The following is a 27,142-nucleotide window of genomic DNA, read 5'->3' on the forward strand; positions in this document are numbered from 1 at the left end:
TGGATGGTTTAACAATATTAAATCTTAATCTGGCAATACAGAACAACATAGGATGTTATGCTAAGTAAAATAAACCAGTCACAGAAAGACAAACACTACATGATTCTACTTCTATGAAATATCTAAAAGAGTCAAATTCATCAAGTTAAAGAGTAGCCTGATGGCTGCCAGGGGCTGGGGGGAAGGAAACGGGGAGTTATTAATTTGTGGGTATAAAGTTTCAGTTGAGCAGGAGAAGAAGCTGCTTAACTAGAGACCTGCTGTACAACACTGTTCCTATAGTCAACAGTAATGCGTTATACACGTCAAAATTTGTTAAGAGAGGTTTCACATTATATGTTCTTACCACAATAAAATTAAATTTGAAAAATCTAAATAGCCAAAGATACATTTCAAAAAACACTTTTAGTAATAGCTGCTCTTTCAACTAGCTATCTTAAAGACAGCACTCACTCAGGTACACAGAGTGGATCATTTGAGCAATGATAACACTAATTATAAAAATCAACACTAGAGACCTCTCTCTTTCTGAAAAGTAAACTGAAGGCAAATACTAAAACAGAGGAAAGGCACACGAAGCAGTAGGATAGTACAAGACCTCTCATATCATTTCTAAAAATTCTGGATATTGAAGGGAGTAGATATACACCTCTACTCACTATCAGAGCTCATCCGTTACCTGTAACTTGTTCTTTTTCTAATATATTCCCTGGACCTGGGCAGATTCTGTGTTGGAAAGTGCACAATGCCATATTAAATGACTTCACAGTCTCCACGACACAGGCCATTTTCTCCTGATAAAACTTCTTTTATAGAGCTGACCTTTTAGATTCATCTTCTCTGAACATTTGGATGGGGGCAGCAATAATCCACTGATCTGTTGAAGGCCACAGCCCCTTCCTTACCTGTAATAACAATCTTTCATCGCCTATGACGGCAGCTTGGTTCCAATTAATCACTTCAGAGAATGGCAACTCCCATCCATTGCTGAGCATCACAGGGACACAGGCAGCCTGTGCAAAGAAGGGGACTTCATGAGTGTGAGGAAAGCGACAGCAGGAACCGTTCCAATCACGGGGTGAAATCAGTACAAATTCAATCACTGACATTTTCGTTGCATGAATCCTGGACTGCTGAGGCCCGAAGAAAGTAAGCTTTCGTGAGTTATCAAGTCACATGTAGGTCTTATGTATCCAGCCAAGGTTTTAATATTTGCATATCTTGCCCTAGAGTGCTAAAACCCCATTTCTATCCGTGTACATGGTCTGGCTGACCTTACTTCCTTGGAGACAACCGGCCTCATTGGAGAAGTTATACTGATGCACCAAAATCTTACAGCAACAAAATCTCAGCATAAAACCCACCTTGACTATAAACGGTGCCGTCAGTGTAGCTGCCACAGTCGGCTTGCAAGTGGTTTCCCCAAATGTCATGAGTAACAGAGTAGAATGGGGCTCGGCTTCCTGACAAAGCATTTTGTGGACGTAACTATTACAGAGTGTTCACCTTTCCCTTGTTCACAAACATCTGAGCCAGAACTTTGTTCCCTTCAGTGTGGAGGGATCCAAACCACCCTTGTACCAATTTACTACCTGCACAGTGACTTAACAGCCAAAATACACCGGGCTAATGGCGAAATTCTGGTTCCAAATAACTCACAATCCAAATCAGGGCTCAATGTGCTCCACCCACATCCCGAGCGGGTACAAGAACATTGGTGACCCTGAGCCTCACAGAACACGCAGTGCGCTGGAAAAGACGCTCAGAGGAGGAAGCTCTGCTGTCTGAGGACAAGGCAGGATGGTGGGAGTTAGGGAGCACTGTGACAAAAGCACAGATTCGGGCAAGGGGCGGGGCGCAGAGGGGACTAGACCACGGCAGCCAGGGGACAAGGAGTGGAGGAGGGGGCTGAGAGCATGCTTTCTCCAGGTCAAGGAAGGCCGGCTGCAGCTTCCAGGTAGGAAACGTGGACAGCAGCCTCAACACGAGTGAGGTTTCCGCAGACTGAGGTTACAGGTCTGGAGCTGCAGCCAGGGACCTCGGAATGGCTGAGCTTGGAAATGCGGGCACTGCTCTCACAATCTAGAGGGTCCGAGCGACGACTGAAAGGGGGGATGAACAGGCAATTTGCTTTTTGGAACTATGATTAATAAGTCATTTCCATTGCTCTTGAGACTGGCTTCCAGAAGAGCAGGGTCTCTGCGAGGAGCCCAGCTAGGATGCCTGGTGGCAGTCAGAGCTGTCCTGTCTGCAGTCATGTCCCTGAAGAACCCATCCACCCCAGTGGTGAGGCAGTTTAATCTTCTCATGTCTCATGTCCAAAGGAGGGGCGTAATTCCTCCTCCTGCCCCCCACATAAGAAAAATCTTGCAGATTTTCTCAGGAAAACAGATTTCAGATGTTGAAGGCAAATCACACATTCTGTTTAGATCCCAGGAGAAGTGCTAAGGTTCAACCCGCCCAGTCAGCCTTCGTCCCTCAGCCCGATTCTGGGGACGTGTCAGGGTCTCTTACCTGCAGAGCCTCCAGGAACCTGAAGGATCCAAGCCTGCGGCCACGAGGAACCAGACAGAAAGTGGCATTGTGCAGCATCTCCCGATAGTCATACCTAGAAGGACAGGGGGAGCAATCAGCCAGCGAAGGCCGGGAAGGAGGGATGAACGGAGGCCCCGGGCTGCGCACCTGCTCCGCGGGGCAACCTGGAACCGCACCGGCGGGCAGCTCCCGCTGCTCCGTGGGGCAGGGCTGTTGCACGGAGAACAAACGCGAACCTTCACATTGGACAAGCTGTTGGGGCCTTTTGCAAAGAGCCCATGACGGACAAGTCTGATGGTCCCAGTAACAGTGGGCTTGCTCAGCCTTCGCTTACAAAATCAGGTTTTTGTGTCCTGATAAAATGTGGTCCCCATAAGCTTTTTTTAAAAAAAAAAAAAAAATGTTTTTTATTGATTTCAGAGAGAGGAAGGGAGAGGGAGAGAGAGAGAAACATCAATGATGAGAGAGTCATTGATCAGCTGCCTCCTGCATGCGCCCGACTGGGGATGGAGCCCGCAACCCGGGCATGTGCCCTGACGGGGAATCGAACCATGATCTCCTGGTTCACAGGTAGACGCTCAACCGCTGAGCCACACTGGCTGGGCTGTCCCCATAAGCTTTAAAAAAAAAATCGCTGTGTATTTTCTTCCTTAATGCCATGTCATTCACCAAACTAAGGCTGGTCTTGTTAGTCATCCCACAAAGCCACGCTATTAAAACCTACCCAGGAAACCTCCATTACAAGCACAAAGCAACATTTGTTTTCTCCTTCAAGCTGGAGTTTTCTACATTTAACCAAGAACATTCGCTTACCCTAGACCAGCGATTTTCAACCTTTTCCATCTCACGGCACACGTAAACTCATGACTAAAAATTCTGCGGCACACCAAAAATGTATTATATTTTTTGCTGAACTGACCAAAAAAAAAAAAAAAAAGGTATATTTTGATTCATTCATGCTGATGGCTATTGTTGTGCTGGCCGCTGTCATTTTTCACTTGACAATCTAAGGGAAAAGAGGTCAGTGCCCCTGACTAAATATTTTTGCAGCACACCAGTGTGCTGTGGTTGAAAATCGCTCCCCTAGCCAAATACTCCTGTATGAGAGTGGCGGACATGACTTGCAGGAGAAGAGCTAGCCTAAGAAATGGGGCAAGAGGGATACCAAGGTATGACTGTTCCTCCCATACAGATACCATTTAATGGCATTACTCTGTTTTTGCACTTGAAAAAATGCAAAATATAACACGAGTGTCGCCTGTCTCTTTCTGCTGGTGAAGTGTAGGAAAGATAAGAAGCATTTCTTTTTGTTTAGGGTTATCAGTTTAAAAGTGATTTCCACAAACACATTCCCAACCACAATTTCAAGTTCACTATGAATTTAAGAAAACCTGGGAAACTCGAGATGGCTACTGTCCTGTGCAGGCCCCGATTCGCAGCAGAGCTAAGATGAAATCACTCTCATTTTTCAAGAGCTTCCAATGCTCCGCAGACAGGTGTGACTTTGACAGCAGCGTATGTCACCAGCATTTTCTGACTCTAATAGTCTAATTTAATCATAGCCTGAAGGCACTGGATTCTTCCCTCCTCTTTTGGGGATCCTGATATATAAATTTATATTTTTAAAGTCCACATCTATTTTTATATTCTCATACAAACTAGGCGTATGGGAGTAAGCCAATTTTCAATTATAAACCCGTCATTAAGAAGAGACATCATGCAAAGAGCCATTTGCTTAAACAAGCGTGTAGAACTAATTTGCACAAGAAAAGGTCACCGTGAATGGATTAAGATTATCTCCATTGAGAGTAAAATAAAAACCCTTGCTGCATTAATTAAACTGCAAAATAGACTTCAAAATAGAAAAGAGTTTCAAGAGGGCTCAAATTTAGCTAAATTTGAAAAATATTAAATTCTGATGGTAATGGCTTCCTTTCTTTTTTCATCATAAAATATAGGGGGAAAATTGACAAGTATGTTCAAGTTCAGCTGTTGATAATGCCTGAATCCCTACCTAATCGATGGAGAAGAGGGAAATATGTACACACGTACACACACATATATGCATAAAGTTTAAACTGCAATTTTTTAGTATAAAAAGGTCAGATATACTTCAGGCTACAGCAAAGTTTAATAAATGCCAGGAATAGAAACCCCTGAGGGGCTAGCACTGAAGGTCCTACATCATCATCATTAGGCTGCTAAAAATGTAAAACCCTATGAATGTTCTGGATTGTAACAAGTTTCAAAGTTGCCAGGTGGAGAATTTAACTTTAGGGAAGGAGTGGAGGGAGAGAAAAGGCAGAAAAGTTAGCGGAGAAATTCAAATGACAGTTATACCTGGGTGTTGAATAGAATAAGTATTTGCTGACGTGGCAAATGAAGCTTACACGAGTGAGGCTTGTGTTCCTTCACTTAGGAGGTACCATGAGGTGTGGGATGTACTCTCGCAGGAATCGGGAACCCACTAGGTAGATGTGAGACTATGAACACAGCACGTGGGCTTTCTGGGCCTGTTTTCTCACCTGCCAAACGAGCCAGCTGGGCTAGCTGACTAAAGATTGTCTGACATTCCATTTTTCTTTGTTATGATTGTCAGGGAAGAAGGAAGAATGTTCTTTGCAAACATCCTACTGCTCCAAGTTTTCCATAACCATTGCACATATGTGTGTGCATATATGTATACAGATATCTGCTCACGCATACACAACGGATGTTTAACACATGTAGTCATAATGACACACAAAGACACAAACAGAACATATACATGTATAGCTTACAATGATTTTCAGATTTCTAACCATGCTCAAACTCTTCTGGGCCCCAGTGACAATGAGCCTGTAAATTATTACTATGTTATGAATAAAGGAGTAAGGGAGGCAGAAGATGGACCAAGTTGGGCCACATACGTGTTTGGTGCCCCCCTGAGCAAGCCTTCTGTGGACCGGGCCCCTCTCCATTTTGATGTTCTCACATGCCCCACACCCCCCTCCTACGAGATGCTTCAACTCCTTCGCTTATCAGTCATTCTTTCAAGAAGTACTATGTTCCAGGCACTGTTCCAGTCCTGCAAATGTTGTGTGGAAAAGATCCTTCTCTAGCTGCTAAACCTATCAAAGAATCACCCAACAACTAGGAAAGGCTGATGGGAACGTAAGGTAAAATCTGGAGGTATTTGTTCTACAAAGTAGACTACGGAAGACCAGTCTTCCAGATTGACACAGTAAGGAACTCTGTGGCCACTCTCCCCAGCAAAACACCAATTTAGCTGGGAAAAATTATTTTTAAAAAATTCATTTAAGGTTTCTGGAAATTGTCCTAATGACAAATGGAAAAATATTCATTCAAGAGAATTTACCAGATCTTGGTATGAACAGCTGAGTGTCTGGGGCATTTGAGCCATGACCTGACCAACCCCTAGCAAGTCTGCCTTAGAGAAACTCAGGCAAGTACAATCAACACGACTGGGCCCTTCTCTCCCAATATCCATCGAGATAGTGAAAAGACAACCCACAGAAAGGAGAAAATATTTGCAAATCATAAATCTGAGAAAAGCCATTTATCAAGAATATGTAAAGAACTCTCCCAATTCAACAATGAAAAGAAACCCAATTTTAAAACAGATAAAGGACTTGAATAGATAAGTGTTCCAAAGAAAATATACAAAGTGCCAATAAGCATGGGAAAAAGATACTCAACATCATTAGTCATTAGGGAAATGCAAATCAAACTACAGTGAGATACCATTTTTACACCCACCAGGATGGCTCTAATCAAAAGAACAGATGAGAACAGGTGCTGATGAGGCTGCGGAGCAATTGGAGCCCTGATATATTGCTGGTGGGAAGGTACATGGTGCCGCCACATTGGAAAATAGTTTGGCAGTTTCTTATAAGACTAAAAATGGGCTTAGCACATGACCCAGCAATTGCAGAGTTGGGCATTTATCCCAGAGAAATGAAAACTTATCTTCATGCAGAAACTTGTCCATGAATGTTCACAGCAGTTTTATCCTTAATAGCCCCAAACTGGAAACCATCCAAATGTCCTTCGATGGGTAAATGATTCAACAAACTGTGGTACATCTATAGCCTAGAATACTCAGCAATAAAACAAAATGAACCACTGGTATACACAACCAGCTCAAGGAAATTATGCTAAGTACAAAAGCCAACCTCAAAAGGATATATACTGCATTATTCCATTTACATAGCATTCATGAAATGACATAATTATAGGGACAAGAGAGAGAGATGAGTGGCTGCCTGGCTGCCAGTAGATGGGGGGTGGGTAGAAAGACGAAGTCAAGTGAGGGGGCGATCCTTTTTGAAAGGACTGATTCTCCCCAATATTAGTTAAGTTTAGAAATGCAAATCATATCAAAATCATAAACTTCTTAAAGATAAGAGATATCCTAAGCAAGAAGCTAAGTAGATGAGAGAGGCGATTAACCTCAGAGAACTTTCAGCTTTCATTAATAAATGATTTTCTTACCCTTTTCAGTTGGGCATTAACTTACCCATTGTATAGGTGATGACACAGATAGAACAGTTTTCATAAATGATGCAAAGAAAAATGCAATAAAAATGACACGACCCTGAATTTAACCCTGAAACCAGTACCACCCTACAGCCATAATAATCTTCTCCCCTAAAGTTGTGTTGGGTAATATATGGGATACACCCCATTTAAAATGGGCCGTGTAAGAAAGCATAATTAAAATCCTTCCTCTCCATATGAAACACATTTTTGCTGGCTGTAATTCAGTACAACTGGGAAGGGGGGTGGGCAGTGTGGCATGGCGCAGGGGTTGTCAAAGGGTGTTTTCCCAACCAGCATCGCGATCTGGGAGCTTGCTAGAACTGTTAATTCTCAGCCTCACCTGGGCCTACTGAATCCGAAAGTCTGGGGGAAGGGCCCAGAATTCCGTGTATTAACAAGCCCTCCAGGTAATTATGCTGCACCCTAAATTTTGAGAACCACTGGCCTGGTAGTTAAGAGCTTAGTAATTAAAAGCTTAGCGGTTAGGCAGCTTTAGAGACAGCCAAACCTAAGTTCCAATTTCAGCTTTGCTGTTTTCAAGCTGAGTGATCTTGGAAAAGTTATCTGCCGAAATCTTAGTTTCCCGGTTGGCAAAATGTGAATAATACTTAATATTGTGAGGATTAAATGATATATTTTATGTAAAGCCCAGGCTCCTTATAAGCAATCCATATATGGTAGCTATTATCATTACAGATGAAGGGAGGCAATAGAATATAATGAAAAATACAGCCAACATAGAGTTAGGAAACCTGGGTGAGGAATTGGGTTCTGTATCTACCTCCTTCTGTGTGACCCTGTGCAAACTGTTTAAAGTCTCTGAGCTTCAAATTTGTGAAGCTCAAATGTCCATACAGCATAAACTGTATTACACCATGCAATCACAAGTTATTGTGGTCAATTGTATCAGGATGAGTGGAATAAATACATTTTTAGAGTCAGTAATAATAAAATAAAAGGGCAGATTCCCAAAGACAGAACCAGGAAGAAATTTGGAGCAGCCCTTTAAAATAAACTGAAAACAGAAGCTATGAATCACAGCAGAACAGCAGCTTCTAATTGAAAGGATTCTGCCTTATTATCAAAGCTACTTAGACAAGACGTTGCGGGTACAGTGCCCACAGGTCCTCCCAGGGTTCCCACAATGCCTCTGCAGCACGCACATTTGCATGTGAGCTGCATTTTGCTAATCAAAGAGCATAAGGAAGAAACAAGTTGATCCATCCTCTCATCTCTGTAGTCACACATTCTAGTTTCCTCATGATGTTCTGAGTTTGTCTCAAGTATTTATTTATACAGCAACTTTACATCTACAGCTGATCTGCTCCCTCCAGCTCCCATCCTCTTTAGTCCGTAACCTTCTCTGCTTATACCAGGTTTGAATCACACCCCTTTGTGCTTTTTTTCATTCACTCAACAAACATGAATTAAATGTTTGACACCTACCAGGTGCCAGGTACCATTCAAGGAGCCAGTGAAAAGGCAGATGTGATATCAAGCGAGGGAAATGATACGATGGAGGCTTGAGGTGGGGGTTATGCAGAGAGGAGAAAGAGCAGCCACAACCTGGCTTCGGGGGGCACCGTGAGAAGCAGGGGTTTCTCCTGGAGGAAGGGAGACTCTGAGCTTAGTATCAGAGGAGAAGCAAGAATCAGCCTGGAACAGGCTAACAGAGGTGATGGGCATTTCTGAGGGTACAGATGGCGAGGCAGGAACACGGGCACCAAGGTGAGAGAAGCCACCTAGTCTGGGGTGGGTGAGGCAGGGAGGAGAGGGAGGCGAGGCTGCGGAGACTGGCGGTAGGCCGCTGGGGGGACTGTGCGGTATCTCCTGGAGTTCGGGCTCCATCCTGTGTGGGTGCTCACGAGTCACAGAGGGCCTCCACGGAAGAACGACACGCTGCCAGTGGGAATCCTCAGGACTTGATATGACCCAACTTCACAGGCAAGCACTAAGTTCAGAGCCCAATGACCTTGCCAAGGTAGGTGACAGCCATGAAGCCGGAGGACTCCAACCCCAGGCTCTTGGATTCTGAAGGGTCTTTGCTTTCTACTACATCACGCTGCTCCCTCGGTCAGCCCACACAAATGCAGTGTCTGAAAAGAACATTTCCTATGGAGTGATGTCCTATGCAGTTCACCTAGTTCCAAGCATAAGCAACAAACTTAAAAGGACCCTCGCACCTACTCAACCTCTGGCCCATGCATGCCAGGAGGTCAGTCCAAGAAGATGCCCTGTTATTTGCTAACCGTGCTACCTTAAACTCTTTCTTGGCCTTTAGAGATTTAACACTTAAAATTTCAATTATTTTTCAGAAAACTCAAAAGTCCATTACATGTAATAATATGAAATTGGCTCAAGGCTCAGCTTTGAACTAAGAAACCAATGAGCGGGAACCGATATTTTAGCTAGAAAAATGGATCTAGCTAGCAACTCTACTCTCTATTTGTTGCCTTGTAAGCTACATATGGAAAAGTGTAGGCCCTTGTGGTCTTTGAGAATCCACCAGACCCAGGGAGCCTCAGTTTCTTCACGCCATCTACACACACAGTCTTTCTGCACACAAATAGGCTATTACGTGTTCAGGTGCTGGGCAAACGCGGAGGAGCTATACTAACATGTGGTGCGGGGCATGGCTGACCAGGCTGGCCACAGTCTCAGGGACACGCAGTGCCCCCAGTGGGAGGGCGCTCACTCTTTGGAGGTGGTGTGATTCCTCACACAGGTGACTTTGCCTTTGAGCACTGCCTGCTGCCAGAACCTCCACGCACCCAGTCATGTGAAGAATTAGGAAGTTATTTCCTTGTGATACTCCTCAGAATGAGGCTGCCCATCCCAGGGTGTCCACTGCAGAGAGCAATGCTCAGTGACAATCAGAGACAGGTGTTTCTATTCACCCTGTCACACTTGGCTTTCCACACAAGACAGTCTCCTTTTTATGTCCATTGAAAATCCATTGTAATATAGTGAAGGGAGAGAGGTAACACTTTGTGGACTCTGGCTGGGACGTGAGGCCCCATGGAAGGCACTGACTTTGCGCACGTGCACACACACACACACACACACTATCTCATTTAAACCTCATGGCCACACCAGGAGGTAGATATGATTATACCTGTCTGTCCCAGGGAAGAAGAAAGACAGGAAAATAGAATCGAACGTCCCATCTGAACGCACTGGAAATAATCTCATAGCATGTCAAACTCCCTGGCCCCATCTCTACCCTAAACACCTACTCACAGCTCAGAACTTTAAACTCGGACCAGCGGATCACCGCCACCTGCATATATAAATAGATACATGTACCAGGTGCTCCTCGTGCTCCAAAAGGGGAAAACCATCTCGCTTTCCACACATTAACTAACAGCTCAACAGCTAATATGTAAAAGCAAGTTAAAAAAAAGGACAGGCATTAATGAAAACAATAATAATAATTTCTCCACTGATTAACTGTCTAGGAGGGCAGGTGCTCCACCATCTGTGCCCGTTATTGCACTTTAGCTCCACAACCACACGTGAAACAGTCCCATTTTACAGATGATGAAGTAGAGCAGCAAGGGTGCTGTGGGCCTGTCTCAGGAGGCTGGGATCCACAATATGCTCTGTTGCCTCTCAGAGCTGCCCAGCAGGAAGGAGGAACACGGTGCCAGCAAAGGTGAAACAGCAGGTTTTGTGCCAGGGGACGTTAATTTTGGGGGGCCTGCTGAGGTGAAGTTTTAGAGTACCAGCTTTTTAAAAAAAATTAAATGTACTGGGGTGACATTGGTTAATAAAATTATATAGTTTTTAAGTGTGCCCACCACCCAAGGGGCACCAACTTTTGCACTCAGCAATCCCAAATTTCAAACTGCCCTGAAATAAATGCAATTCCAGGACATGTGGGTCTACATTCTTCGGCTAGAAATAAAGCGTTTCTGAAAATGCTAAATCAAGGGTTACTTGGGTACAGGGGGGAAGAGAAAGGAGTGACAAGAAAAGAGCCAGGCGCAACAATGACCTCGTGTGTGTAAATGGGTCCAAAAGAGGCACACAAAGGCCCTGGCTGCAGAGCTAAGTGTCCGTGACAGGCCCAAGGGCAACTGGGAAGCCCGAGGTCATTATCTTACCATTAACCTTTCACCAGGCTCTGAGCCACAAAGACTGGCCAAGTGGAACAGGGCCAGGAAGTGCAGACTGAAGCTGGAATGCCCAGCGCAGGGCCAGCAGCCGAGCGTCTATTCTAGGACGGCCACTCCTCCTCAGGGACAGGCCGAGTCCCAGGAGCACCCCCACCTTTCCTTCCTCTGCTGCACTTCCACTTCCAGAGGACGCCTTCTCTGATCCCCACATCTTGGCCAGACACCCTCTTATGCTCACACAGCAGCCCGGGCTGACCTGTCCATTGCTCGCTTTCTATCAAGTTGCTGTTTTCTTGATTCCCTTCCACTGACTCCAGGAGACAACTACTTGCTGTTGAACCAGCGCCTACCCCAGGTCTGGCCTATAGCAGCCATTCAAAATACAGTTATTAAATGGATGCAAAGTGCTCAGTGCCCACTGGTTTGCATTTAGACATGAAAGCAAGTGGGACCCGCAGAAGAGAGGCAAGCCCTTCATTACAACAATCTGTTCAGCGAATAACAAAATGCCCAGCTCTTGACTCTGCAGAGTCTTCCTAGGATGAGTTTCCTGCCTATAGTTAGGCTAAGCCCAGTTTAGGGAAAGGAAAATAGTGTCTTTGGGGTGGGAAGGGGTCTTCCTTTTGTACATCTTCTATCCCTTCGTCTCTGTCTTTATTTCTAAAGGCCTGGCAGGCTGTTAAAGATCTCAGCTTCTCTCTGCTCACTGATGAGTGGGAAATTTGTTTCACCAGCCCTGATAAGTAGCATTACAGGCATACCTCGGAGATACTGCGGTTCAGTTTCAGACCACTGCACTTAAACAAGTATAGCAATAAAGAGAGTCGTGATCCTTTGGCTGGTGGAGGGTCTAGAATTTAATTTGTGAAAAAGGCAACATCTGTGACGTGCAATAAGTAAAGAGCAATAAAATGAGGTCTGCCTATAATTGCAAATCAAGTTGAATGTATGCACAGGGCTATTCAAACCGAACCTTCTCTTGGGCTTCCTCCATGACTGAGATGGAGAGAAAAAACCAAAACCGCTTCCGGTTTCTGTAATGATAAACAATGCATTGGTCCAAAGGCAATGATTCCCCACCCCCAAAGGAAATTGGGCCCACCCAATGTTCTGATCACTTGCTTTCCTGAGCCAAGACATTCTTGCCTGCACAGCCAGCCTCATCAGCCCTGGGATTAGGAGAATGTTTGGAATTCCTGCTGACTGCTCCCCTCACCCGAGGAGGCACTAGGCAGAGGCTGGCCAGTGGCGGATCTGACATGCCGGGCATTCTTCGTCTGGTCTTTGCACTCATGTGATTATAAAATACCCTGAGAATCCAATTACAGTTAATGAAATGATGGCTGGTTCAGTTAACCTCACTTCCCTGTCTCCTCTTCGGTTTTTGCTGTTCCTAGGACCCACCTTCTGACTTTGACAGTCAGAGCCAGCTCAGTCCTGGGCCTTTTGTGCTGAACAAGCAAATGAGATCTTAGAATTCTGCGTAGATGGAGCTGGTGCAATCTCAAAAAAGAAAGAAAAAAAAGATAGGACACCGACATAATATGAAAGCTGCGTGAAGCTAGCAGTCTATGGACAGTCTAGTCTTTCCCATCTGGGCATGTGAATGTGTAAATGTACAGTGTATATGTGTGTCCATGGGACATAAAAAATTTGTGTTATGGTTAACGACCTATTGCTTGTTTACCAGATCAGCCTCCCATGAGGGTTTGGTCACTGGAGACTGGAAAGGCCCATAAATCTGCCATTTCCTTTGGTAGAAGCACAATAGTGCCCCGGGGAGTCTGTGAAGCTCTGAGTCACCTCTCCCTCCAGCTGGCCTTGCTCAGCACACTTCCCCTTGAGAAGCAGTAAGGAGCCAGCCAACTCCTAGGTGGCCCCATTTTGGGAAGAAGCTATGGGACAGAGGAAAAACCTGAGCATCTGATAGGGGAGAGGTAGACCAGTTGTCCCTTAACATGCCTTTATGTCCTGATATTTGCTTGCTGGACAAATAAATACTGAGCACTGGGGAAACAAAGATGCAAAAACCTAATGGTTTTTACCGCTGCATGGGGGCCAGTATCTCCTCATGCCCTTCCTTCCTCTATGTCCTAATTCTACTCCTATGGGTCTCCACACGAGCCGAGCAACAAGCAGCACACTCTGGTTCATACTAGTTTCAGGCCAGAAGAGGTTCAATCTTTGTAGGTTCAATTCATTTTCCAAAGAGCAACCACAGATACCTTTAAAATGTTCACTCCCAGGTTGAAAAGCCTCCAATGGCTCCTCGTGTGCTCAGAATAATAGTCACACCTCTGTCCAGCAGGCCTCCCTGAGAACTGGACTGTGCCCACAGCCCTGACTGCCCCCTCCTCACTTGCCATCTATGGCTACACTGGCCTTCTCTCAGTTTCTCAACACACGCCACTCTTACCATCTCCTGGACCTGGACTTGCTATGCCCTCTGCCTGGAACATTCTTCTCCAGAATCAACCTCAGGATGCAGATCAACAGTCAGACAAAGAGTAGCTCCCCAGAGATGCCCTCACAGACCAGACCATGTTCCCGGGACCCACTATCCAATCATTGTCCTGTTTCATTTCTGTCCTAGCATTTAACACTGTCTGAATTCACACATATAATTGTTTTACTGGCTCACTGTCCTTCTCTAGGAATATAATATACAATCCATGTTTTTATTCACCACTGTGACCTCAGCTCCTAGACCTGTGCCTGGACCATGGGAATCTTAAGAAATGTTTGTGAGTGAATGCCAGATCTCCTTTTAATTCCTCAGGGAAGACTGCCTATGAGATCACAATGCTCAAGCTGCTGGCCATGCTCACAAGGATAATTCATACAACAAATTTCTAAAAGAATATAGAAATATTCTCTTTCATCTTGGTTTTACGCGATACCAGCCTTATTTCTCTAGCCAACCCTAAGATTCGTCAGCGTCTCCAAATACCATCTGCTATGAAGGCCAAGATCCCATTAGAAATGTCTTCAGAAAAAAAGATTTTTTTAAAGAATATCTTTAACAGATTTTTATGTAGAGTGGTAGGATGAAACCTATACAAACTAATGTCTAGAAAGTATACTTTCTGGTCCTGACTCTGTAGCTAACTGTTTGATTTTAAGAAAGGCACTTGGATTCTGAATCCATGCTTATTTATAAAATGGGAAATCATTGTAGCCTTGCCTGCCTAACGAGGTCCACTGAGGATCTAACAAGACAGTGTACCGGAGAGCATTATGCAGACTAAAGCATGTATCAATATTAGGAAGGAAAAGGCAAACATTTTCTTGGAATGGTCTTTGTACATAATGAGGTATAATGTAGAGGATGCCAAAGGCCTGGCATTATTTCTTTTTCTCTTTTTTGAGCCCCAAATTATTGTGGCCTATACCTCAATCCCTCCAATGCTTCAGACGTGCAGGTCATCTTCCAAAAGAAGCATCTGGAAGATCTAATTTGTTACCGAAATGAATGGTTAAACACATATGATCCCGTGGGGGCTGAAAGGCCGCCCATGATTTCTGGTTTCCCACTGTTAGTTTTCAGCTATTACCCACTCACTCTGTTTTCAGAGTTTGAATTTGTAATGCAGATGGCTCAGAACTCTTGACTACAGAGCCCTTAGAGAGCAAGAGAGCAATTCTGTCACACGGAACATCTTGTTGCTGGGTTTCCATTAAGGTATCTTGGCTTTTGAATAAACTGTCAAGTAAAGCTTGGCATCAAAACACAAAGTGAGTAACTTTCTTTGTAGAGGAACTGACAGCTCAGCTGTGTGTCAGATATATAGCTGCTGAGACTCATGTCCAAAGGCGACTGCACCCTCTCCGGATGGGAGCTGGTACCACAAGGTGCCTTTACTCGAGATGAAGTCAAAGCGAAATTTAGGGATGATCTTTATGGAAAGTTAACCTCCCAAAGCTGATCGACCCCATCCCTCCCCATGAGTGTTGGTTTTGGAATTTAAAAAGTTCTGGAGGTGTGAAAACATAATTGGAAAACTTCCCCCCTCCATGCTTAAAGGGCTAATTGATTTCACAGGTGTTTAATTATCATTTGCTGTGAGATAATACCTTGTAGTGCCATAAAAAATGGATTTAATTTTCAAGTGCTTGCAAAACCACTGCCAAAGCCCAGTGAGAGCTAAAGCTAGATGATTATTCTATAAATCAAACACACTGCCTCCTTTCTTTGAAATTTTTAATACTTGGGGATAATGATATCTGACAACCTTGAAAGTAACGTGAATAGGGTTTTCCTGCCAAGTGCCAAAAGGCAGCCACTGGAGCATTTGGGGCAGTTTGGTTCAGTAACAGTGACTCAGGCAGACTCAGCACGCCGCCTGTGGGCTTCCCAAATATGCCGGGGTGGAGAGAAGAACTGGTATGTGTCAGGACACTGTATTCTCTACTGAGATCAAATGGCCATAGGTCCAATAAGGTCCACAGAAAAACAGAAATGAAACTCACCCCACCCTTAGCACAAAAATTGCCTGAAAATAACTGTAACTCTCTGAGCCCAACCTAAGAGGCCTGGAATGTGGAAAGTAAAGGTTTTTCAACGTGATCAATGAATACTTTCCTATCTTATGCTTAAGGCACAACCCTTGTGCTTTTGGTCATAACAAGGGAGAGAAATCCTGAAATAAATAAAAAAAGTGAACAGCTGGAAGCCACCACAGATGAGAAAAGCAAAGCCAGGACAGGTCAAGTAACATGCCCGAGATGCCTCCACCAGGGGCAAGAAGCAAGAGAACACCAGTCAGAGAAAGACAAGTACCATATGATCTCCCTTATATGTGGGATCTAACAAACAAAATAAACTAACAAACAAAACAGAAACAGACTCATAGATACAGAGAGCAGACTGACAGCTGGGGCAGGGGGCTGCGAGAAAAAGGTGAAGGGATTAAGCAAAACAAAAACCACAGACACAGTGTAGTGACTGCCAGAGGGAAAGGGGGTGTAGAGGGTAAAGGGCGGATTAATGGTGATGGAAGGAGACTTGACTTTGGGTGGTGAACACACAATACTATATACAGATGATGTATCATAGAATTATACACCTGAAACCTATATAATCTTATTAACCAATGTCACCCAAATAAATTCAATACAAATAAAAAAAGGGTTCGTATATATTTTTTTAAAAAAAGGATAGTTATGAACAAGCAGAGAAAGGAAGCGACAGCTTGAAAATAGATTTGGAGCCCCAATTTCATCCAAAATCTAAAAATAAAAGAAAAAAAATAATTTTAAGGCAAAAAAAAAAAGAGGTTTCATTTTGTAAGAAGAGTGGCTATTTCTTCAGCTGAGACCCATTTCTGTGGAAGTGCTTACACTGCCTTAAATAACCGTACGGGGGCTTTAGTTGGTGCCACGTCTCGGGCTCCCCCCCCCCCAAATTTTTATTCTGAAGCTGCAGAAGTCCTCACAGGTTCCATTAGATTAAGTGTGCTGAGATGATTTAAGAGCGCAGGGCAGCCTGGCCGGGCACACACACTGTCAGCATTACGTCATTTATTTATGCCCGTGTACAGAGTGTGCGCACGCCTCCAATCACTGCACAGTGTGAATTTTCAGCAGTTCACGTTGGCCTTTGCAGGACTGGTTAAAGTATTATAAGGCAAGGCGCAGTATAACTGGTGCCATTCCTGGACACGGTGTTTGGGTCGTCATAGCCAAAGTCGGAGCCACAGGCATGTGGGCAGAAAGGGAAGGGCAGGGGGAAATGTAGGGCCCAGTATAACCTGAAAGGGAGAGGGCGGGACCTTCATCATAGGGACCAGCTTGGGATTGCAACAGGAACTCCTGCAATCAATAAAAATGGTGATAATAATTATAAATAACCTTCACTGTAAGCTTAGTACATGCCCAACCCTCTGCAAAGCACTTTATGTCTGTCTGACATTCCAACAACCTTATGAGGCGGGTAGTGTTATGTCTTCTACTTTATAGAAGAGAAAATTGAGGGTTATACCTAATTTGTCTAAATTCACTAAGTGGCTGGTGAGGCACTGTCCAGTATGCACACTGCCTCCCTTCTATAGAGCTTCTTGGAGATGTCCCATGGACTAGGTAAGCGAGCTCTGTCTTGAGGGACACATGAGAACCATTACAGAATCTACTGGTCTGATTTATGGTCTTCTAGCCAGAAATACGCCTGGCCCTGCACCGCACACCTGCTAAGCAACAGCTAACAGGCAACAGACCTTTGCCCATGTTACAGACAGAAAAGCTGCAGCGGAAAAGAGACTTCATATCCTGATTAGAGTTAATGAAAGATAGTTCAGATCACTCCAGTTCATTCTACCTGCTCATTCCCCTAGGACCTGCCAGCTCACCTATTTTAGCACTTATTTATGAGCCCCTTTTCCTGTTGACACACAATTCTCCGGGCTCTGTGGAGATGGTGCTAGTCCCTAAATAATCATATTTTCACAGTAATTAAAAGCCAAGTCCCCAACTCCCTAAATGCTATGAACAGCTCGAATGCCTGTATTTTGCCCTAACATTGAGCATCTCCAGGGTGAAGAAAAATCATGAGAGAAGAGACTGAAATGACTTAATTGCAGAGAGAGGCAGCCTTACAATGAAGCTGAAGTATACGGAGAAGAAGGGAAGCCGGAGCTTCTGTTGAGATGACATGCTCAGGAGGAACCCCAGGGCCCTGACTTCTGCCCTCCTCCAAGTACAGACCACTGTGGGGCCTGGCCTGCAGCCCACAGGCCAGGAGAGGCCCCATGAGGTATCTGCAATAGGGATAAATCCTTTCCACTGACGTTAATAGTCCTTAAGGTAAGAGGGGTGAAGAGGGAATTTCAGCTATTAAGGCATTAGTTTAAATTGGAGTCAAGAATGCAAGAACAGCCACAACTGGGGTTTGCCCAACAAAGACACTGTTTTCATCCATCTGCCTCCTAGACTAATTTAGGGATTACGGGACCTACCCCAAACCTCCGACACAGCAAAATAAAGATCCTATTGGGAGGCCACCCCAGACCAAACTGACACCTGTGTTTCTAAAGCTGCTAATCTCTTAGGGGGAAAAACTGGAAGAAAAATTGGGGAAGATATCATTTAAACATTACAAAACCCATCATTCTTCATTCTTTAAATCAAAGTCCTTCCTAGAATAAAAACAAACCGAGAGTAAGAGTCCAAGAAAAGGCTCTTAGTAAAAAATATAAAGTATACTTAGGAAATAACGCCTTCCCATGCAGAAGTAACAGTGATAACAGCGCAACTAGCACAACAATTCCTAGCACACTCATTGCTAAGCACCTTGTACCCGCTCTACACAGAGTGAAAACGATCTGAGGTTAGTGACTGTCCCCACTTTACAACTGAACAGAGGCTGACTGGTTCAGTAATTTGCCTGGAATTACACAGCCAGTAAAGAAGGACAGTTAGAGCCCAAACACGGTCTGTCTGGACCTGAAGTATGAGAACCTGCCAGCTTTCACCAGCACTTGGCACTGGCTGTATTTAAAGAAAAGAGGCATAGATGAAATATTTCAAAGCATTGAGCACTGAATTTATTTTGGTGCCTGTCCCAGAGAGCAATTCCAATAAAGTACCACCAAGCCTTAGCACACAGAACTTACAGGTATGCTGACATTAAAACGGCTTATTTCTAGGTTTTTCTGATTGCTGCATTCTAGATAAGTTAATGTATTTAGTCTGGCTTTTTTCTCTCTCATCTCTGCTTTGATAGGACGCTAGGCACATGCTCAGTTGTCTGAAATCACCCTAAACTGAGAAAATCAAACAAGCTGCACGTCCATTTAGTTCACTTGTCACTGTGAAATCCTCTAGGAGTCAGTGACTCCGTGATCAAACAGACGGGCACAAAACCCTTGTTCTAAACCTTCCCCGTGGGAGACTGAGTAAGGACTCTTTGGTTAGAGCGTTGGCCTGCACACCTAGGGGTTTCAGGTTTGATTCCCAGTCAAGGGCATGTTCCTGGGTTGCAGGTTCGATCCCAGGCCCCTGGTCAGGGCACATGCGTGAGGCAACCAATTGATGTGTCTCTCACATCGATGTCTCTCTCCCTCTCTCTCTCTCTCTCTCTCCCCCTCCTTCCCTCCCTTCCACTCTCTAAAAAGCAATGGAAAAAATATCCTTGGGTGATGATTAACCAAAAAAATAAAAAACAAAACAAAACCTATAATTGGGACTGAGTGAACGTAAACCAAACTAAGACAGTTTCATGTTCTTCTTGCTACTTTTGACGTGGAAATGAGGAGGGGGTGGTGTGAGCAGAGATTCTATTGGGTGGATATGTTGGATGGGTTATGGAAAGTAGCAATACCCATCTGAATTCACATTTAGACATCCCCAACACAGAGCAGCAAAGCAGCAGAATGTCAGAAGGGCTACCCACGCAGCCCTCAGGCCACAGGCCGGCTGGGCGTCCTTGGCTAAGTCTACTTACAGGCTAATTTCCATTTCACACAGGGTACCAGGCATGGAAGCTAAGACAGAAAACATTTAGTGACAAAGGGACACGTTTTTCATTAAAAAAAAATATGTTTCTTTAAATAAACTAGCAAAGTCCACCTTTTCCAATTACTCATTGAGACTTATGGGCAATTTAAGTCCTGATGTGTGTGTGTGTGTGTGTGTGTGTGTGTGTGTGTGTGTGTGTGAGAGAGAGAGAGAGAGAGAGAGAGAGAGAGAGAGAGAGAGAGAGAGGGAGGGAGAGAAAGAGAGAGAGAAAGAGAGAGAGAGAGAGAGAGAGAGAGGGAGAGAAAGGAGAGCAAAGAGATTCTATTTTCTCCCTGAAAACTTTATCTTATAAATCCACGATCCCCTAAGAAAGACTGAAAAATTATGTGATGCCCATATCTCCTTGAGATATCTTGCAAAGAAGGTATCCCCAAAAGGCTGAAAATCCAGTCAACACAATTTACACAGGGAACAACTAAACAGCAAACACTGATGTTAAACTATAGATTTTAAACTGTGGACAGGAGTGTAAAACTCTAACTTCACACCTGCAAAGCCCCCAAAACAGCATGTGTGAAACCCTGATGAAAATTTAGGCACTAGAGAGGCCAAAAGGTGTAAGCCAGCCATGGTTTACCATTAATTTTGTTGCCAGCAGGGTAATAATGTGTGACAGAAACCCCAGCACGGTCACAGTCGCTTTTAAAGGGACTGGAGGGCCAGCGTTCACCGCACAGGGCACTCCCACCCTTAAGAGTGTAGCCTCCTGATTCGACCAGTAGGTGGGGCACATCCGCGTGGCAAGTGCCCCCACTGAGCTGGCCTGCTGAGCAAAAACAGGTCCTGCTTCCGCCTCCTCAGCTCCCAACCAAAGTCAAAAAGATCCCAAGCGGGAGGAGTAGGGTATGTCTGATCTCTAAAGCGGGCATCTGATTATTTCCCCAGCTTCCCTTTCTCTCCTGTAACAGTACAAGGGAGTGGGGACCATGGTGGGGTTGGGGGAATCGGGTGGGCCAGCTCAGAGGGAAGGGGTGCACTGCTCATACCATTTGGAGTTTATGAAGCACATCACCCGTTCAGTCACACGCCTAGTCTTACTCGGGCCTGTATTTACTGAGTGTCTACTATGTGCTGTCACGGTGCTCGACTGGATGCTAGATCTCAAACAGAAATGAGATGTGCTCTGTGGAGTTGGTCAGATGCTGTGAGGTGCAGACCCTGCAGAAATGCAAATGCAGGTCACGTGTGGCTACAAATCCCAGTGGGACTCTAAGGAACAGGCGGGCACTGGAGCGATGATGGGAGAGAGGGAGCACCTGGGTGAAGGTGAGGTGGCCAGGAAAGCCCTATGCGAAGAAGCAGCACTGAAACAGCCTGAGGGCTGAAGAGAAGCCAAACTCGGGAGTGGGAACCATGCGGGCAGAGCCCCAGTGTGGAACAGTCCTGACACTGGAGGAGCCGGGGAAACCAAGCTGGTCTAGGTGGTGGTGGTGGAGGTGCTGGCACAGGAAGGAGGGCAAGTGATCACGACTTAGGCATTTGTCTGACAGGGCAGCGGGTGTCCCTGGCTTTGATGCATACCCATGCAACTCCAGCGGAAAAACACTCAATTAAAGAGTGATTAATTTGCTAGGTGCTACTTTTGGATTCCTTACATGTATAAACTTCATTTACTTCTCAACATAACCCAAAAGGTAAATATATCACCCCCCTTTATACAGATAAGAAAACAAAGGCACAGAGAGGTTAAGCGACTTGCTCAGAGTCACACAGCAACTGTGGAAGAGACCAGACTGAAACCCCAGTGGTGTGACACCAAAGTGCATGCCTTAGCTTCTACACTTTCATGATTCTCAGAAGCGTCATTTTATTTCAATATTACTGTGCATATTTTGATGCTAGTATGATAAGTCTGGGCTTTTACATTTAATTTAATAGCATTTTTGTTTTGTTTTTGGTGGCTGATAGAACCTAAGTGGCCCAAATAAGAAATATACAATTTGGCACAGAATATGGGCCAGACAGACTGATCATATGTCCTGATAATCAAGCACAATTGTGTACCTCGACTCTTGCCAGACACCAGCTTCCTCCCGAGTCTGCATTCTGAACGCGGGGTCCCCAAAGGGTGGTAAATCAGCACACTGGGTATCTCCACAAAGTTTCAAACAGATGTTCGCCCTGCGCTTACTCTCCCGGGCTCCAGATGGCTCCAGATCCTGGCTCCTTCCTCCTGCAGACCCTCGGATCACACATCAGCATGTCAGCCACGTGGCTCAGGAAGGAGGCCGAAAGGAGCAGGCCTGGGCCGCTCGCGGAGAGGCCTCTGGAGTCCAGCGGTATCTCATAAATGCACACAGGGAGCCGGAGCCGAGTCAGCGCAAACGGCTGCCAGCCTTTCCTACCTACACACAATTTTCCAAAAGATGAAGTTGTTTTACACGTGGCAGAAAAAGTGTCTGCTGCCAGTTAGCCTGGCTCTACAACAATTTATTCCAACCTCTTCCAATGGCAACAAGTACACAGAATTTTACTACAGTGACACAATAGTCAGACAATTCCAAAACTAGCCTCTCCCCCCAAAAGGGAGAGGAATACTGCTGAAAAGATGATTCCAGCAAAATGTTAAAAAAAAAAATCTTAAGTACATGTTCCAAATCAATAGCAAAAACACCAAAAAAAATCAGAAATTTTTAAAAATTCTATTCTTTCCCAGACCAAGCAACAGGTTTACATGTTTTTCTTTCTCCCCCAATTAAAAGTATCCTTGACATTATCTAGTGATGTATGCACAGAGCTGGGTTATCAAGTCTTGCATGTTTTTTTGGGGGGGGGCTATCTAGAGATTCCCTACTTTCCTCTCTCTTCTCCAAAAGTACAAGGGGTTTTCCAAAAAGTTGAAGCTACGGCTTCTTTTAAGATTTTGTGCCTCTAGCATTCATTTATCTGCATAAAAGATAAATGACCTTGAAGGAAGCCCAAAGTAACATCTGGGAGTGAGAAGAGTGCTGGAGATGGGCTGGTCAACCCCAGGGAAATATTTGCAGATTTTGTTGGAATCCCTTGTAAATTTCACTTCCCACTTATTTGACTTTTCATGGAGGCCAGAGGCTCAAATCAGACTCCTTTACCCTCCAGCAGTGATAGAGAGCAGCCCATCAGGTCACCTTCCATTCAGTGGTGGGTAGGCCTTTGATTACAGAGCCAGAAAAATATCAAATGGGCTTACTTAGAAATGGCTTCCTGTCTTTAGTTTACAGAAACTTTCTCTAATTCCTCCCAGCTAGAGTATTTCAGGCCCATTGTTGCCTATCTGCCACATTCTACAGACAGAGATAATTATAGGTAAGGTTATTTCTGTCAAAACTCACAGCAAGGTTTACTAGGAAAAGGTATTAGAAATTTATCCTATCAGAGATTATGGCCCTAATTGCATAAATTGTGTAAATAACCAGGTGTCTGTAAACACTGAATATGTAGAAATGCATTTGCACTGAAATGTTTACACTGAGTTAGTGATGATGCTTTAACTCACCCTCTGTGTGTGTGTGGGGGGGGCACTATCACATTAATACAGGAAGAGAGTGTTATAGCTTATCATTACATGGAGGTTTCCCTTCCTTATATAAAACCCAAAATGTAGAAAAAGTTAAGCACTTTAAAACTAAAAATTATTTAAGAGATGTTATTTAATTATAAAATATAATTTCCAATCAAGCAGAGACCTTATCTCAAGGAGGGGTGATAGGAAACACTGAAGCACAGGGAGGTGAAGAGACTGCCAAAGGTCACAGAGCTGGCGAGGGGCAATGCCAGGATTCAGCTCAACTCCAGAGCTCAAATGTAACTGCCATGAAAGGCCACAGCCTGCCCAGCTGGCCAACTGGTTTACCATCAATCCCGCCTGGCCCTTACAAATGTCCCGGGGATCACCTGAGCCCAGAGGGAGTCAGTGCTCGGTAAAGCCACCTTTCGGGTATACAGGATAATTAACTATTCAGGAACAAGCTGCCACTCAGAGTTCCATAAATCCATACTTTTATCCATTTTGGGTATCTCTCAGTAGCACAGGACTAGCCATTCTTGGAGATGATTCTGCGGGCTGGCAGAAGCTTCTGTGGGTAGGTAGATCTCTCTGAAACTATTTCTAGGCTGTATGAATCTTTGTCTTGGAATTTGTCTCCCTGGCCTTCCAAAACATGAAGCAAATTTTGCTTTGTGCACAGATAACTTCCCTTGTTACTACCCTTGGCAATGAAGCCAACTCTGAAAATACAAATGACTCTGAAACAATGTCTCAAGGACATTCAGTTTACTTTCCTTACCTCTAATTCATTCCCTTTAAATAGAAATCTTGGGGAAATTTATAGCCCAGGAAGATGGGGGGGTGGTGGTGATGGTGTGGTACAAACAACACTATTTAAATGCAAAATCACTCCAGCTGTGTATGCTTGTTTGCATGCGTGTGTGCTTGTGCATGTGTGTGCACTTGAGTTTGTGTGTGTGTGTGTGTGTGTGTGTGTGTGTGTGTGTGTGGTGGGGTGGGAGGTGTTAGTTGATAGAAGGGAGTGAGTGGAAGGAAATGTCCATTTCCATGGGCAATTCAATTTTGGCTGCTCCATGGAGACAAACCAATTAGTATGGATTGTCAAGGTGTTTTGTATGAATTGGCCACCTGCCCATTATGAATTGGAATGGGATTAACTAGCTCATTCCAAACACTCCACCAAACAGCAAATGGTCATATAATAATGATTTTCAGTCACCGACATCCTGGCTGGATTAGAGACTTGGAGGTAAAAGGCTTGATAAACTAACCATTTTCAGAGAGACTTCCCCTAAACACTCTTTTCATCTCTTTTTTTTTTTCTCTCTTAGCTTTTATTTTTTAAAAAGCTGTCTTGCCAGTTGGGAGGCTGTATGTTCTTCTAAACATAAACAAACCTATCAACCAACCAGCCTATTAATAAACAATTTGTATACATTAGCATATAAACCTGCTGGTCCCCTAAGCTAGCAGTCTTCAAAGCCCCACAGAGAAACACGTGACTATAGGATTTGCAAGTTTAATTCAATCTAAGGTTCTAAACCAGTCTACCTCTGAGAGAGAAGCCCTGAGAAGCTTGGGTTCAAGACTGAGGAACTCAGCACATGGCCAATGCCATTAGCCCTTTTAATTGTTTGTCTCTAGTAACTGGACTTCTCCCTTGTTCCAGATACCAAGTCCATACTTTACATTCCAGGCTCAGGAACTTGGCTCCAGGGACCACCCTGAGCCAACAGGATCTCTGCCCACTCAAATAGAGCCCTCTACCTGGAAGAGGGTCCAAGGTGGGTTTCAGCCCAAAGCACACATGGTATCCCCGTGGGTTCCTCTGGATAACTGCTGCCTTCCTTCCCAGCATTCATTTCCCCTCTGGGGAGCTGGCCAGTTCCTTTGGTGTGGGTGGGACTGATCCCCCCTCCCAGCCTTAGGGACAGCATGTGATCTAGGTGTAAGCCGCCGGCACATCAACTGTCTCATTCCCCAGGCCCCAGTTTGTCGGGTATGGCGCTGGGAATCCTTTAAGCCAACGGGGCTGCTTCCTCCGGTCAGGTTCTTTTAGGCAATGTTGGCGATGTCTGCAATAGAGGTAGGAAGCACCTATATATACCCTTCCCCGCATCTCCACTTCCAAATGGTACGTTACAATGAAAACATGTCTCAGAACAAATTCTGGGGTCCTGCCAAAATCCTAGCCCAGAAGCAGGCCCGGTGGCAGTGTCAGACGGCATTAGAGCTGACAGTGGGTAGCCAAGTGCTCTCTCCACAGGTCTGCTCCCAGACTCCCTCCACTCACCTGCCCTGGGGCCCTCAGGACCTCCTCAGGGCCCAGTGCCTGCCCGAAACTCGCTTTCTGCCCAACTCTGTGTTCCCTGCTGTGTGTGTTCTGCCTTGTGGGTGGGACCTTCTGCTAGCACCCAAAGGCCCCCACCTCAAGTCTTCTCCAGTCCAGCTGGTAAGGCTCCTCTCCAGGCCCAGGTCCTCCCATCCCCTGTTAACATGTCTGCTCCTGCCTCCGCCTTCCCAATGGGGAAGAACTTAATGAAAGGAACCCAATCTGAATGCACAATACTCAAATAGACATTCCAACAGATGAAGCTTGACCTTGCCCATGAAAAGCAGGGCATCGCTTTAACCAGAGGACCAGCTCTAAGTTCCCATCTGAGTCCAGGTTGGCTAACGGGCTGGTCAAGCCCCAGAGTTTGGGATAACTGAGGATGTGCTGCTCTAAAGTGTAATGAAGTCAATTACCAGAAACTCCTGATCCTTTAAAACAGCTATCTCATAAACCACGTCTGGAAATTAAAGTAAAGCAAACTTAGTAAATTCTTTTTTTCTCTCCTGGCAATATTGGCATTTGCTGAAGGATAGCATGGCAGGAACAGAGTCCATTTTCAATGTAACATTTCATTTATGGTATCCCTATCATAGTGTCAAACATAAAAACCACCAGCAGATAGGTTTCCGATTTTAAAACAATCCTATTTGATGAAGCTACATTTCAATGGATTCTGTTTAGTAAAGAAAGGTGGAATTTACATTCTTTTGCCATAAATATGTATTTTTCTTCACATGCAAAGAACTAAATATATATTTTTTCTCCTTGAAATAAGGTTATGCTAGGTGAATAGTGCTTTTAATAATGTAGTTCTACGGAAATCAAATCAAATATGAGTCCTTTAGATTATGAACTAATTTTTTGAGATTTAGAAACAAACAAACACCCCAAAAACTCATTTATCATGGGAGATTAAGCAAGAAAATAGTACAAGTTGACATTACTACCCTTACTGCAAGAATCAATGACCCCCAAGCTCACAGCACACCTGATTTCAAATGAGACTATTATTTCTGTACCTTTAAAGCTTTGTCTTTTTCTTAAAAAAAAAAAAAAAATTAAAAAAAATTCAGCTTTAAGAAATAAAAAGCTTTAACAATGGCCCAACTATTCGCAAATTACTTCTGTGGTGGCTCACTTTTCTTAACACGGAATCACAACTAAATCTAAAGATATCAGATGTGACCGTATGACATAGTTCCATCTTCAACCCCTAATTTTCCCCGAGAATTTTCAGGGTGTGGGTCTCTCTTATTCAAACATCCGGACATCTGCTCACCTTCAACATTTGCTTCCAGTCTGTTCTTTGCTAAGGGATTTTAGTCATAGGTGATACAAAGGTGTCCCCTGGGAGCCAACGACCAATGTAACAAGTGGACAAATGAAGAGGAAGGAGGGACCTGAAGTTGGCATTTACCTCTTGGATGCACCATTTGTTTTCCATTCCCAGCACACTGTCCAACAGCCTGTACCAGCTCCCCCAGGTGGGTCTGCTATCAGTGGGTCCGCACCCGTGGCCACGTGGCTCATTTATAATCAGTCTTAAGCTCCGCATTTATTTTCCAGGCAGCCGGCTTTGCAGTGGGCTGCCTCCTTCCACTGCAAATGTTACAA

General features: G+C 44.6%; 1 protein-coding gene across 1 annotated transcript in view; it reads right to left on the bottom strand.

Moving 5' to 3' along the window:
• The window catches only part of EXT1 (exostosin glycosyltransferase 1), a 235,994-nt gene that overhangs the window by 29,812 nt on the left and 179,040 nt on the right, over positions 1–27,142 (bottom strand). The window contains exons 2-3 of the mRNA XM_016207771.2: positions 2,515–2,608; positions 906–1,013 (exon numbers count right to left, since the gene is read on the bottom strand). Coding sequence (XP_016063257.1) covers positions 906–1,013; positions 2,515–2,608 — 202 coding nt within the window. The remainder of the gene's footprint in view (positions 1–905; positions 1,014–2,514; positions 2,609–27,142) is intronic.

Source organism: Miniopterus natalensis, chromosome 16, assembly GCF_054644295.1.
Source record: "Miniopterus natalensis isolate mMinNat1 chromosome 16, mMinNat1.hap1, whole genome shotgun sequence".
Lineage (NCBI taxonomy): Eukaryota > Metazoa > Chordata > Mammalia > Chiroptera > Miniopteridae > Miniopterus > Miniopterus natalensis.